Source organism: Trichechus manatus, unplaced genomic scaffold (genome assembly GCF_000243295.1).
Source record: "Trichechus manatus latirostris isolate Lorelei unplaced genomic scaffold, TriManLat1.0 scaffold00041, whole genome shotgun sequence".
Taxonomy (NCBI): domain Eukaryota; kingdom Metazoa; phylum Chordata; class Mammalia; order Sirenia; family Trichechidae; genus Trichechus; species Trichechus manatus.
The window spans coordinates 4,550,814-4,566,007 of NW_004443977.1; the positions used below are offsets into that span (position 1 = coordinate 4,550,814).

The following is a 15,194-nucleotide window of genomic DNA, read 5'->3' on the forward strand; positions in this document are numbered from 1 at the left end:
TGCAAATGAATAATATCTCATTTGTTATTTTAATTCCTATTTATTTGGTTATTAATGAAACTTAACCTGTATCATTACTGACTATTTTATGGGTGACTTGTCTATTCATACTCTTTGTCTGTTTTTAAGGAGTTGTAGTTTTTATGATAGATTTGAAAAGCTCTTTATGTGTAAGGTAATTAATTATATGCCAGTTTTTTCGTTGTAGTTTTTCTAGTTTTTTTTCTTTTTATGTTCAGAAGTTTAAAAAACTATGTAATAAAATATAACTGTCTTTTACTCCATGATTTCATCTTTAATGTTATTCTTAGAAAGGGATTCATAGTCTGAGACCCTATAGATATATACTTTTATGTTCTTTCACTTTCTTTTACAATGTTTTTTTAAAATTTTGGTTTCTAATCCATCTGTAATTAATTTGGGAGCAGGTCAAGATGCAATATCTACCTTTTTTCCCTAAAAGTTAAACCAATTTTCACAGTAATCCTATGAATCCATACTGAATCTTCTTTGATTTTGGTCATCAAAAAAGTAGCCCTGTACTGCAAAGGAAGCAATCAATGTGTGAATCTCACCACAATGTCCTGCATTAAAGTCTTGTGTGCCCCTTTTTAGGAGCCTCATACAGAACCTTATTGTCACAGTTAAGATAATGCTATTAACAAGTTGGGTGGTGGCATTTTCTGACTTATAGCAGACTAGAAACAATAGGAAAAAAAAGATCAAGAAAATGGCAGAAATAGCCATAATTAGTATAATTTGAAGGAGACAGAAAAACTAGAAAGTAGACCAAGTTGTGTTACTCATCAGTGGTGTTCATAATTTAGATTATCGAGCCTTAAGAAAAATGGTTTTTATTATTTTCACTATTTTCTGTTTAATAAGCCCATTTAAAAGAAAATGTTTAAAACAATAGGCTTTGATGGGAGAGCTGGGAATATATATATATGTATATATATATATGGAATAAAGAAAAGGACTTTGGAATCAAACCAACCTGTATGTTAATTTGAGCTTCTTAACCTAACAAATCTATAGCACTGGGAAAGGGTTAAATTATTTTAGCCTAATTTTACCCATCTGAAAATGAGAATGATAAATGAACTGTATCCAGTAGTGTTGTAATGAAAGTGCCTCATAATTTCATCATGTTCATCCTCTTGAATCAGTAACTACTATCAATTAAAGAAGACAAAATGACTCTTTTAAGCTGGAAGAAAAGGCAGGTCTTAATTACTATTTGCATTTATCAATAGACTTTTGTTAAGTTAACAGGGTCCAGTTGTAGATGCAAGTATACTGACATAGTTACTCCTCCTGTGGGGCAAAGAAGAAACAGCTTCAGCTTTGGGGTCAGTGAGATGGAATCTGAATTATGGTCCTACCACTAACCAGTTGTACAGACTTGGGAGAGTCATTGTCCTACATGAGCTTCATTTTTTTCCATATGTAAAAGAGGGAGGTTATCCAATATGCAGAACTGTCAGAGGATTTGAGATAATGTATATGTAAGTTATTAAATAAATGATAGCTATTATTATTAATATAACTCTTAGCAATACAAACTTCCATCGATCTTTTTGTTTCCCTCTCAAGTTTTAGTAATAAAATTGGTTGGTTAAATGAGGATAGTTACATGAACAAAAATTCTCATATACAATAAACAGTAAAGGTGAAAATATTTTTTCCTCTAAAAATATTGGAAAGTTTTCAGTTGACTTCTTGCCTTGGCAGTGTTATATTATGTTCTTTCGAAGATGATTCAGGGAGCGCACATGCAGACAGACTGCCTCAAATTCCAGGGAGCCATAAGACTGCTAGAAATGAGGCATGTACAGCCACTGGCATCAACCATTTCATGGGTGCTACATTCCCCTGTGATCAGGTCAGACACAGTAGACATTTACACAGTGTTGGCAACGTGAAAGCCATTATTGTTATTTATAGAAAGCAAACAGTAAACAATAACAACAGATTTTCAAAGGGAAACAGGTTACCCTTCTCCAAATTACCCCTGTCCATTCTTAGGTCTCTGGGTCAGCATGCTGTGGTCAGGTCACATGCTCTCTTCACATCACTGCTGCCCCTGGTTACCACCACACTACCCGGTCCTGCCACTGCTACCCAGGGTAGGCGTGTGTAACCCCTGCATGGGGCACGCCCACTCCTCTGTTTCCTGCTCCGACAAATGTTACAGCTCTTTTAGCTCCACCGGCTTTGCCCAAAGGCACCCAGCTCTGCCAGTAAGCCTTCTGCCCAAATGCGCTAAAACCCTCTCTCAGTAGGCTGGCAAGCCCACTGCGGCCGCCACTCTCCGTCTTCAGTGTGATAGCTCTCTCTTCTGGGCCTAGGAAGTTCTCAGGGCAGGGGACACTGGGTCCAAAGGATGTGCCCTGCTCCAGACTCATCTAGATGGTAGTGAGGTCCCCCGGAACCTCTGTGGGATTGGCCCTTGTGTAAGCCTAGCAGGATGGCAAAACCAACCAGTTCTCTAGCTGGACCACAAGGGGCTCATTCTTACTGGGTGGATTTTCAAGGTGCTGTTTGCATAGTAAATCCACCAATCCCTTTCAAGATTGTGGCCCAGCCAATCATTTTGTGTGTCTTTCAAGACCATGGCTAGAAAGGCTGTATAAAAATGACTCATTACACCACAATGAGATAGATAATAAATGGGTATAATGAACCATATCAATTTGTGTGCATTATAATTATTTTTATTAATACAAATAAAGTCTTTTTTAATATCATAGATATTATTTAAGATATTGAATGTACACAGTTTATTCTTTTTCTCAGTTTCCGATTATATGGTACAAATGTTGAATCTGTGATAGCGATGCTTACAGATACGCTTTATGAATCTTTTAGCTAAGTTTGCTAAATAGTGAAAGATGAATTGTTGGTCTAATACATACCAAGAGGAAGTATAAAGCTAATTGTCATTCCCAGTATTTTTAGATCTTGCAACTATTTGATCTTTGTTTTATTAGTTTAAGACACAAGTACATAGTTTAGTCTGGAAATATACTCTAAAAATGTGATGAAGTAGTTGAATTTTCAAGTGATAGTTTATTGGCTGTACATTTTGGTTTTGATATGGGTCAAAATTAAGGAGGCCTCAGTGATAGCTTTAAAATGTATTAAAACTGTTTTGCTTGATGTAATCATATAGAGACTGAAAAATAATTAGATATTCTAGGAGTATTAGATAAAAAATACTTAAATACCTTCATGAAAACAGCATTTTATAATTTTTCTCCCTACAATCTAAGTCTACAATAATGCACACAAACATAAAGGTCAAGAAGTAGAACAAATACATATGTAAGGAAGGAAGACTTTTCCTGAGTCACTCTTATTTTCATACTTAGATTGTGAATGCCAATTAGCTCAATCAAGTCTTGCTGATAATGTCAGCTGTCAGTCATTTCTTACAGTGATGTGTGAAGCTTGTCAGCAGGAAATGGACCACTTGAGTGATGAATGAAATAATGAGAGCACAGAAGTCTGAACAAAACTTACCCATTTCTGGTGAATTCCTCTTCACATGGGGATTTAAGACAAAGAGAGAAAAATTACATTAAAACAGGTTTTGATGGGATTGGTTTTAATGCTATCTTAAAGCCTTTGTTCTTTTAACTTGTAATTTTAAATTAATGTAAATTGGCTACTGATTGATGATCATCATTTAAGTATTGGCCACTGTAAGCAATACTAGCTGCTGCAAGGTATAGACCTCTAAATCCGGAGTGCTTTCACAATACAGGTTTATTCTTAACTTGGAAATGGTGACTCCTCTGTGGCTCTTCTCCATTCAGTGATTCAGAAATATGAGCTGCTATCTTATAGCTACACCATTTGAATCATAGTTCTCCAGAGTCATCATGGCAGGAGAAGAGAGAGAGAGAACTGTGTGGCATGTTTAAAGGGTGGAAGTGCTTACACCATTTCTACTCAGTCCTATTTTTTGGAGCCTAATTGTTTTGATTCAATTTAACTGCAAAGGAGGCTGGAAAATACAGAGAAGCTCATAATAGTCTCTGCTACACATAAAAAAGTTTTATTTTGAACAGTAATTTAAATTTAGAATTTTAACTATAGCATGCCCAGCTCAGTCATAGGTGGAAAATACTACCACCAGTTGAGAGCTCTTAATATGTGTAGGGCTAGTTTGTTTTTTGTTTTTTTCTTTTACAACCATTACTTTATTTGAAAACTTAAAAAAAAGTACGTATATGTTAAAATATTCAAACGGTATAGAAACGTACACAATAAAAAGTATTTTTCTTTCCTCTGTTCTGATATCCATTTATTATATCCATAGGTAACCAATGTTAAGACACACACACACACACACACACACACACACACACACTTCCTGAAAATGTTCTGAAAATGTTTTATACATGCAGTATACAGCACTGACCTATGTAGAGCTTTTTGTTTTATGCAAATAGAATTATTCTGTATCTATACTATTTTGTAGCTTGCTTTTTAAAGTTAATCGTATATCTTAGAGATAATTCCCTATCAGTACATAACAGTCCGGCATGATATTCAAAATATTTAAGAACCGGTATAGCATGGTCACTGACCAGTCAGAATAGATGCTAGCTGGAGGGTTGGAGAAAGGTCCTGGGAAGTACAGGTGTGCTGTGGATTTCCTTATTTAGTACATGATAGTGAAGATGAAGAAGTTGAGGTGTGTCCCACTACAAGGGTAGTAGGAGCCAGAGAAACGATAAAGGAGGTGCTCAGGGTACCAGCTATTTATCAAGTAGCATGTATATCTTTTCAACATTTTAAGAACAAATAAGGCCGTACTGGTGTGCTAGCACTGTATCAGCTCTGCACTTCTCTCAGTCTGTTCAATGTAGTATACAGGAGTGGTACTATACCATTTTAAATAAATCAATCTGTCCACTGATGCACTCTCAGATTATTTTTAATATGTAACATTGCATGCAATGCTGCAGTTTACAAATCAAAATCAAGAATCATAAAAGCCAATAAAAATAAATCAAAAAGAAACCTTGTAGCTTGGTGAACCTTTGTGAGGATGTACATAAGGCCACATTCCTAGCTGTGGAACTGCAGAGTCAGTTTTTATTTTTACAGATATTTCCAACTTGCCCTTTGAAAGGTTAAGTCAGTTTATGCTCAGCGTGAATGAGGGTGTATTTTTTTTCATATCTTAGGCAGAAGTTGGCATTGTCATATTATCAAATTTTATGATTTTTTTCAATTTGATGATTGAATGATTGAAGGAATATTCCATTCTTCTTTACTTATCATTTTGTAATAGTGGAAAAATCATTAGATTTTGTGTCATTGGGACTAGATTTGTTAGAGTTGGATTAGTTACTCTAAGCTTGTTTCCTCAACTGTAAAATGGAGATACTATAAATTTCAAAGTCATTTTGTCTAGTATGTTATTCCAGATAAATTTTAGGATAATTTTCTTAGGCTTCTCAAAAATTTGCATTGAAATTTTTATTTGAATTGATTTAAATATTTAAGTCAATCTTCTTAAGAGTTAGTATCTTTACAATATCTAGTATTTCTCTTTGAACCTACAGTATATCTATGACTATACCTCTTTATTCAGTATATCTCTGAATAAAGTGTAGTTTTTTTCTTTAAACTCAGCACACTTCTTGTTAGCGTTATATTGTTGTTGTTGTTGTTAGGTGCCATTGAGTTGGTTCCGACTCATAGCAACTCTGTGTACAACAGAACGAATCACTGCCAGTCCTACACCATCTCACAGTCATTGTTATGCTTGAGTTAATCCATCTTGTTGAGGGTTTTCCTCTTTTTTGCTGACCCTCTACTTTACTGAGCATGATGTCCTCCTCCAGGGGCTGATCCCTCCTGATAACATATCCAAAATATGTGAGACGTAGTCTCACCATCCTTGCTTCTGAGGAGTATTCTGGTTGTTATTTCTTCCAAGACAGATTTTTTCATTCTGTTGGCAGTCCATGGTATATTCAGTATTCTTTGAGAACCATAATTCAAAGGTGTCAATTCTTTTCAGTCTTCTTTATTCATCATCCAGCTTTCTCAGGCATAGGAGGCAATTGAAAACACCATGGCCTGGGTCAGGCGCACCTTAGTCTTCAAGGTGACATCTTTGGTTTTTAACACTTTCAAGAGGTCTTTTGCAGCAGATTTGCCCAATGCAATAGGTTTTTTGATTTCTTGACTGCTGCTTCCATGGGTGTATTTCATATCTTATTGTTGCTAGAGTTAATGAAATATTCTTTTATAACTTCTATTCATTACATATATGAAATTTACTAATTTTTATAATTTGTTCTACGTTTGCAGTAATAGGCCTCTTCACAGTTCCTTTTTTTTTTCTTTTGGCTTCATATGCAGTTCTATCTGTTTATCATCTATCTACAATCTATGCAATTAATGATAATTTTATCTCCTATTTTTTAATAGTTTTATTGCTTATTTCTGAAATACAGAATCTTCTACATGTTTCTACTCTAGATTTTCTCATTGTTGTGATTTATCATTTGTACTTGTTTCCTTCACGAGACCTTGAGTTCTTAGAGTGGAAGGATTGTTGTTGTTGTTAGGTGCTGTCTAGTTGGTTCCATCTCATAGTGACCCTAAAAGATAGAGTAGAACTGCCCCATAGAGTTTCCAACTGCTGACCTTTTGGTTAGCAGACATAGCTCTTAACCACTGCATCACCAGGGCTGCTTCCTACGTTAGTTACCAGGTAATAAATGTGAGTAGAATATGGTGTCCTATAGGTTCACTGTGAGTAGGAATCCACTTGATGGCAATGGGTTTGGTTTTTAGGTTAATTAACATAGGAAGGAGCCCTAGTGGTGCAGTGGTTAAGCACTCAATTGCTAACCAAAAGTTTGGCAGTTCAAACCCACCAGCTGCTCTGTGGGAGACATATGTGGCAGTCTGCTTCCGTAAAGATTTACAGCCTTGGAAACCCTATGGAGCAGTTCTACTCTGTGCTATAGGGTTGCTGTGAGTCAGAATTTACTCGACAGTTTTTTTTTTTTTTTTTAAATTAACGTAGTGTCTGACACAGAGTAGACATTTAAATGTTGAATGAATGCTAGGATGAATAAAACTTCAGATTCCAAATTGGTCTAGGTATTTGTCATGGAGGTTAGTTCAATGGAAAGCAAAGGACAAGATAAACAGACCCCAGTTAAAGGGCATTGACACAGGTCTGGGTTCCCTTTGGGCACTGGAGAAACCGGGGTATGCAAGTGATTCATGTGGAAGGATACCAAACAGATAGCCTGCCTTCCCTATAAGGATAGACGCAGATGATGCCTAACTGATAATATCACTGAAACAGAGAGAGATACCCTTCAGGTATTTCATTCTTTGGATAAAGGACTATATTTAATCCAGATTGGTCAGTGAGGCATGAGCTCATTTTATGATTGGTACTAGGACAGATCAGGATCTCCAACAATTAACTTAATGTGGTACTGGAATTCTGAGGGGTAGGGGCACACTAACATATAGTCTTCTGCTTCAAACTATGCCAGTAAGATTCTAAACCTGAAACTTTGATTGAGACAGATTATTTTGTAACAATTCAATGAATAGAGTATACAGCGATTCATAATGAATTTACTAAACAGTTAAAATTAGCATATAGTTAATTAAAATAATAACAAAAATGGTGACAGGAATATGTAATGTTTATTAAGGATTGAGTAGGTGCCAAGCATGTGATGAATGCTTTACAGAGACTGTATCACTTAATCCTCATGCAAACCTATGAAACAGGTAGAATTTTGGTTTTATTTTACAGATGGGGGAAATAGGCTTAAAAAGTTTGTTAAGTAGCTTGCTCAGATTCACACATTAGTATGTGGTGGAGCTGAATTGCCAAGGAAAGCTGTAATTTTCAACCCTGACTGACTTTTCAATCAAATTGGGAGATTTAATATTTAATATATATACACACTCATACATGTCAGTGCCAGATCCTCACCCTCAGAAATTATGATTTAATTGGTCTGGGGTAGGGCCCAGTGATACACACACACACACACACACACACACACACACACACATACACATTTGTATATAATATTTCTATCACTATCTCTCTATTTCTCTGTATATTTTAAAGCTGCTTGGTGATTTCAATGTGCAGTCATGGTTGAGAACCACTGGAATATAAAAGTATACTACTGAGAGCTTAGTTTTGACCTTCAGCTGTACCTTGCCAATAGAAAGAAAGGGGGTGGGTTATGTAGCTTGAAAGAATACATTGTTTTAAGATTTATTTTATTTTCTCTCTTCTGTTTGCATTGTTCTCATTTACGTATCCTGCATTTACCTCACCAATCCTGCCCATTTAATTGGCTATTGTCTCCTGGAATGTTTTAGCATACAGGCTGGGTGATATAAACGGTCTTATGATTTGCCTCCACAAGTACATTTATGTTTAGATAGGATTGCTATTCCTAGGGCTTTGTTAGTCTTGTAAATCTTCTTTTAAATACTTATTCAATATTTTCTTTTTTTCTTCTCAGTTATAGCGAATAGGCTGTAGGGCCCAGTTGATTAAATTTTATTGAATGCCTCATTTTATATAATGATTGGTTTAAGAGTGCTTATAAAAATTGCTGTAAATATTAAATTTATGCTTCCAGATATTTTCATGTAGTCAAAACTTAACGTAAGGCCAGATTCTGATCCACCTTGCTATTTTTACAACATAAAATTTACCTTCTTTCCATTCCCAACCCAAGAAGCATCGTTAGAATAAAATGCTATCTCACCATTAGAAAAACTGGGCAAAAAATATAAATAGGCAATTCAGAAAAAATGAAGTAGAAAAAGAAATAATATATATATACTAATCTATTAATTTAAGAAATAAGAAAACTATAATGAAATACAATCTTAGCTATCAGCAAAACTTTTTTCATAGCCTTTTCACCTTCTAGATATTGTATTATTAAATGTTTACTATTTTTATTGTTCATGGTTTCCTCCTGCTAGAATGCCGGCTCCTACAAGGAGGAGTTTTATCTATTTTGCTCAGTTATATATTGTAAGAGCCTAAACCAGTGCCTGTATTGAAGTAGACAATAAACATGAGTAAAACAATCATTAAATGAATGAATTATTTTAAATATGTATGAGTGTGAATTCTAAAGATGTGGTATATTGCACTAGATGTATATGACTCACAGAAGTATAAATTGGTACAGTATTTCTGAAGAGTAGTCTGTCAAGAGGTATCATATTTTTTGTTAAGTATTAAATCTATTTCAAGTATTTGTACTTCTAAAACTGTGAATTAAGGAAATAATCAGTGAAGAATCATAGAAAACTGTTCTTAGCATTGATATTCATAAGGGAAACAAAAACAGCTGGATGGTTAAATAAAATATGGCATTTATCATTTTTTTCAAACATATTCAATAATGTAAAAATGCAGTTGTATAATGTTAATTAAAAAATGGAAGGTGGATAATACATTATGATTCCAGTTTTGTAAAAACAGAGACAGGGAGAGAAAACAAATGAAGTAATTAAACCAAAGTATTAATAGTAATTGCAGTAAAACTTTCAAAAGCTGGAAACTCTGTAAGGCAGAAACCTGTCAGAGAAGGAAAATTCAAGTAATTTCCATTAATAGAGAGTGATAGAAAAGTAAGACTGCGAGACTCAGAAAAACAAGGCAGTCCCATTGAGTTCCAGCTCTTACAGTTTTCACTATATATCTGAGTGGTGATAATTGAAATTTTTTTCTTTGTAATATTTTGCAGTGCAAAAATGCATGCAATTCCTATATGAACATGCGTTACTTTTTAAATCAGAAATAATATGTAATTTATGAAAATTAGCTTTATTATTTATTGCTCTGAGGTTATATCAAAGAATGTAACCTCCATGAGGGCAAGAATTTTTATCTGCTTTGTTCACTGATGGATTCCCCATGCCTAAAAAACGTTTGGGATAAAGTAACACTTCTAAACATTTTTTGAATAAATGAATAAACGTACAAATGAATGATATGCCTCTGTCTCTAAAGCCAATTTAAAAGAGTTAGGTGTTAGGGGATTGACAATTCCTTTTTCTTGTAGAATTAAGCAATTATTCTATCATTAAGTGTTAATAGAGTGCCTGTTAATAGCATGTCTTCTTTCCACTGAGGAGAGACTACTTTCTCATGGACTGAAAATGACCTTTGATCTTTAGTTAGAGTTTGCTTAGGATAGGGGGGAGGTGTGCCAAGCAAATGGTAGATATGGATTATGATGTATGTGAAATTCAAAATGATTATAAAAAAAAATCTTTTAATTTCAATAAATGACTTCTTAATCAGCCCTCAGATTTAAAGAAACAACCAAAAATTAATCAATGAACAAATGTTATTATTTGTTACCAAATGAGAGTATTTATTATCTACTATTTATAGAAGACAAAGGCCTGTAAGAATAACCACAGACTGGCTGCTGACATTGCTGTTGGGGATGGACACCTTATTGAAAAAGACAGCTGACCAATAATATAACATTATATTGTGCTTCATTGGAATTCATAAATATTTTCAAATAATTTTAATAAGTAGCGTGTAGCTTAGAATGAAAATTTGTTATGCAAATAGATTTGTGCCCGATCTAAAATTTTATCTTTTTTGCGTATTTACTCAAAACTGAAATACGAAATGAAGTCCTAGGGGAATATAATAATAGTGTTTATGTAGTAATTTAACATTAAATAACACAGTATCAATGTGTGTGCAGTGATTTGGGTATTTAACACAGAGTTCTTGGTTTTTTTCTTTTTTTTTCCTCTAGGATTCAGAATTTCCAGTAGATATAAAACCAGATCCAAGCCAGAATTTGTGTAAAGAAAATCTTGGTCCATCAAAATTTGACTACAAGCTGAATAACATCTTTAGACTGCATGAACTTCCAGTGAGCTGGTAGGATTCTGATGTTTTATTAATGGCTTTGAGATTTTATTGTCATGTGTTCTGGTGATCTTATAGCCAGTCATTCATGGTAGAAGTGGTATGTTCTTAGCCTGTTTCCAAATTGTGACTCACAGCACTGAAAGAATCTGCTTATAGCTGCTTCAAGATTCTTAAAACTAATTTGTTTAGGCACTTGGTGGCAGTACAGACTAAGTACACTATGGTGCATATTTGGTGTAGAACTTGAAGTCCCAACTTAAAATAAAGCAGGAATCATTTTTAGACAGGTTCGTAGGATTTATTTTAAAGATAGAATCTCAGCAACTATGCATTTCATTTGTTTATTTTACTTATCAATTTTACCAATGTTCAGTTTTTTTTCCGCACTAACAAATCCTCCTTAATGTTTGTTTTGAGGACCAGAATTTGGTTTACTTTAGTCACTTTGGAGCCCTGGTGGCACAGCAGTTAAGAACTCGGCTGCTAACCAGAAGGTTGGCAGTTCGAATCCATAAGCTGCTTCTTGGAAACCCTCTGGGGAGGTTCTACTCTGTCCTATAGGGTTGCTATGAGGCGGAATAGACTCGATGGTAATGGGTTAATGGTAATCACATCAGTAAACCAAATTTAAAGACAAATATTATATTATTACTACTTGGCATTTACTGAAAATATATTTTTCATGAATTTGTGTATTATATTCACAGGAAACTTATTTTAAGTCTTATAAAATTTATACTACTATTTATTCACAGTTTTTGAGGAAAATATTTCCTTGAGTAATCTATGTTCTGTAATATCTTCTGTGGTGCATTAAGATTTTAGTCTAAGTGGTAAGCTTTTGTTTATACTCATGATACGTAATTTTGATTATGTTTCAGGTAAGTAGTATTATTTTCTGACACTTGTTCATATAATCCCAAAGTTATGTCACGGATTTTCAAGAAATCTAAGATTTGTACATGAAATATGGCAAACTGTGTTTGTTCCTATTATACTCAAGTTAACAAGGACTAATGTCTCAGAATAGGATGTTAACCAACTCTAATAATTTCTATATATTTGTAAAGTTTCCTTTGCTCTTGATGACTGTATGGATAGTCTACTTTCTAAACTCGATTAGTCTGATTATTTCTTAGTTGCAAGAATATTGTCTATAGTATATTAAGAAGAGCACAGTAGATACGGTCCTGTGTGATGTGACCATAACTAGTAGGCTAATGAATTGAAAATGTCTGTTAATAAAGGGAACCATACAAGTGATATGTTTATACCTTAAGTGTTCTATTTCAACTTCAACATGTGCATGTGCATTCATACCGCAGTCTTTTGGTGTAAGACCACGGCGTATTCTTTGATTAAGTGTCTGCTGTTTGGAATTCTATGTCGTATTTCTTGCATAAGTCATACCATAAGCTATCATCAACAATTTCAGTTTGTAATTTCTTTAAGCTGAAGCAAGAACTTCAGACATTTGGAAGATTTCCTCCCTTTTCCATAGCATTTATTTAATTTTCATTGAAATCAGTTCGCTTTACCACGCTCATATTTTATCACCTTAGTTAATCTTTAATTAGATTATAATAGCAAACACAACTGATTTATAAGGAGGTTTAGGAACAAACTCCTGTGACTCTTTGCATTCATGGCAGTTGGCCTGTGGGAGCAGTCTGTGCTGGTCCATTTCGGTGTGGCCTGAGAGCGCTGAGCCATCAGGTGCAGTGAGCACAGCTAGTGTGTTTTACAGAGAGAATGGGAAGTGTTGGTCAGTCCAGCTATTGTTAATTGGAGGTTAACGGAAAACCTTCTATTAAATGAAAATGTGGACAAGGGAAAGAGGGAAGTGTTCAGCTCCTAGTCAAAGACAAAATGTGGACCTTAGCTTAGTTTCCAGCCTTTGGAAAAACAGCTAGAAGCCCTGATAACTACTACTACTACCACGGAATAATTTCTCTGTCACAGTCTACACTGGAAATCCCACTAGGAGAGAAGGTTCTAGCATTATAAGCCAGGTAGTAGAAAAATGAATCACTAAAAGAAAGAGTAATCACTAATCTTCTAGGGTAACATACCTTAAAGGAAGATTCAGCTGTGACTTTAAGACAACTTACTTACCTGGGCTTCTCTTTGCCTGTCTGTCTTCTTCATTTCCAGTTGGTCTGTTTCTGCTGTTTTATTCCTCCATTTCTTCTTCTCCATGTGCCTGTTCCTCTTCCACCTACTTTATTCTACTTCTTTTTCTAACCTCTCGCTATATGCTACCAATGTTCAGCTAGCCATAATATAAAATTTAATTATAAACTTTTAATGCTCAAATATTTTCGTATTTTCTAGTCTTAATTTAAAACCAAATCAACTGAATAGTCACCGTTCTTCCCCACAGGCTTGATACTTAATAGGGTTTGTATAAATGTTTATGATCTCAATTACATGTTTCACTAAGAAAAAAAAATATGTATTTTTTATAAGTGACCCTGACTTTATTTATTTACTTTGCTTTGATAGTCAGTTAGCATCAATGTAAACAAAGTTCTTCAGGTATGGTGTATAGGATCCTTAACATCCTCAAGATAATATTGATAGTAATAATGACAAGATAAGAATATGAAGAATAATAATAAACTATGTTTTACAATGTATGTATGAACACCAGGATTCAGCTGCTTTATACACACTATTTTTGACCTCCCTATTTATGTAAGGTAGTTATTATTCACATCTCTCTCTCTCACACACACACACACACACACACACACACGCACACACACGAGGCTCAGAGAGCTTGAGAATCACAGAGAAAGAATTTATATCAGGTCTGTTTAACTCAAAAGCACATTACAAACAGTAAATAAACCAAACATTATTTTAAAGAAAAGTATTAATGAAATAATTTCTATTTCACAATTGGGTATATAATTTTGCCACTAACATACGACTATGTGACCTATGACTTAGGCCAAAATCCTTTTTTTTTTTTTTTTCCCCACTGATAATTATAGTCTAGGATAGTTTCTTTAAACTTAAATACCAAAATAATTGATTAGATAGTGTTTAAGTGCACACTTTGTTAATTATATATTCTTTCTCTGGAAAACACGGATTCATCAAAGTATTTTTTTTTTACCATGTTTTTCTAACAAGGTCATAATAAGATATTAAACTAAACTTATTGCCGTCGAGTTGATTCTAACTAATAGAGACCCTACAGGACAGAGTAGAGCTACCCCATAGGGTTTCTAAGGCTGAAATCTCTAGGAAAGCAGACTGCCTCATTTTTCTCCCTCAGAGCAGCTGGTCGGTTTGAACCGCCGACCTTTTGGTTAGCAGCCGAGCTTAACCACCGAGCCACCAGTGCTCCTAATAATAAGATAAATGCACATTAAGTTCTAGATAATTTTAATATTCTTAATGTTTTACTTATTTGCATTCTTATAGAGTGCAATTTCTTAGGTCAAAGACCCAGAAAGATTTTAAATCAGATTAGTTAAGAGAGTTTTTAAGCACTGATTTAGGTGGATGTCTTTCTCCTGCTTTTATAGAATGGCTCCCAGCCTAGAAAATGTCCTCTAGTAACTCCAATTAGTTAAAAAAAAAAAAAGTCCCTTCCTTGGGCCAACAGTCTCTCACCAAACTTAGGCTATTTCCTCGTACGCTGCTTATTTTCACTAAAAAGTTTGGCAAAAGTGCTGACTGAATTAACAGCCTCCAATTACTCGTCCTATTCTCTCCATTTTCTCCAGTGGAGTTCTCTTCTTTTCCTCTCCTTAGAAACTGCCCTTGCCAGGCATTAACCACTCCCCTTCCCCACCAGCAGTGGTCACTTTTTATCTGTTCTCAGTTTCATCACCTCTCAGCTACAGTCAATATAATTGACCACTTCTGCCTTCCCTCTCCTGATTCCCATTATTGACACAGTCCTGGTTTTCGTGCTGACTCCCAGGCCTTGCTCTTAGTCTTCAACCCCCTATTCCTCACCTGCCAGACTTCTGATTGTCAGATTGCCCCAGGCTCAACTTCATTACTTCATCTTTTTCACTACTTACACTCTCTCAAATGGCCTCTTCCATTCCCAAACTTTAAATATTTTCCATATGCATATCCCTTGGTGATTCTCTACCCTTGACTTCTCCCTTGTGCTTGAATATCTAACAGTCTTCCCCAAATTATCATGCCCTCCAAAAAATTTGTTTACTCTGTTAAACCCAGTCTTCTCCTAATTTTCTCTATTAGAGAAAGGCACTACCTTATGTGA

The 15,194-nt window shown here is 34.8% G+C and overlaps 1 protein-coding gene across 1 annotated transcript in view; it reads left to right on the top strand.

Moving 5' to 3' along the window:
- SPAG16 (sperm associated antigen 16) overlaps positions 1 to 15,194 on the top strand; it is a 999,944-nt gene that overhangs the window by 157,155 nt on the left and 827,595 nt on the right. The window contains exon 10 of the mRNA XM_004376284.2: positions 10,824 to 10,951. Within this exon, the coding sequence (XP_004376341.1) occupies positions 10,824 to 10,951 (128 nt within the window). The remainder of the gene's footprint in view (positions 1 to 10,823; positions 10,952 to 15,194) is intronic.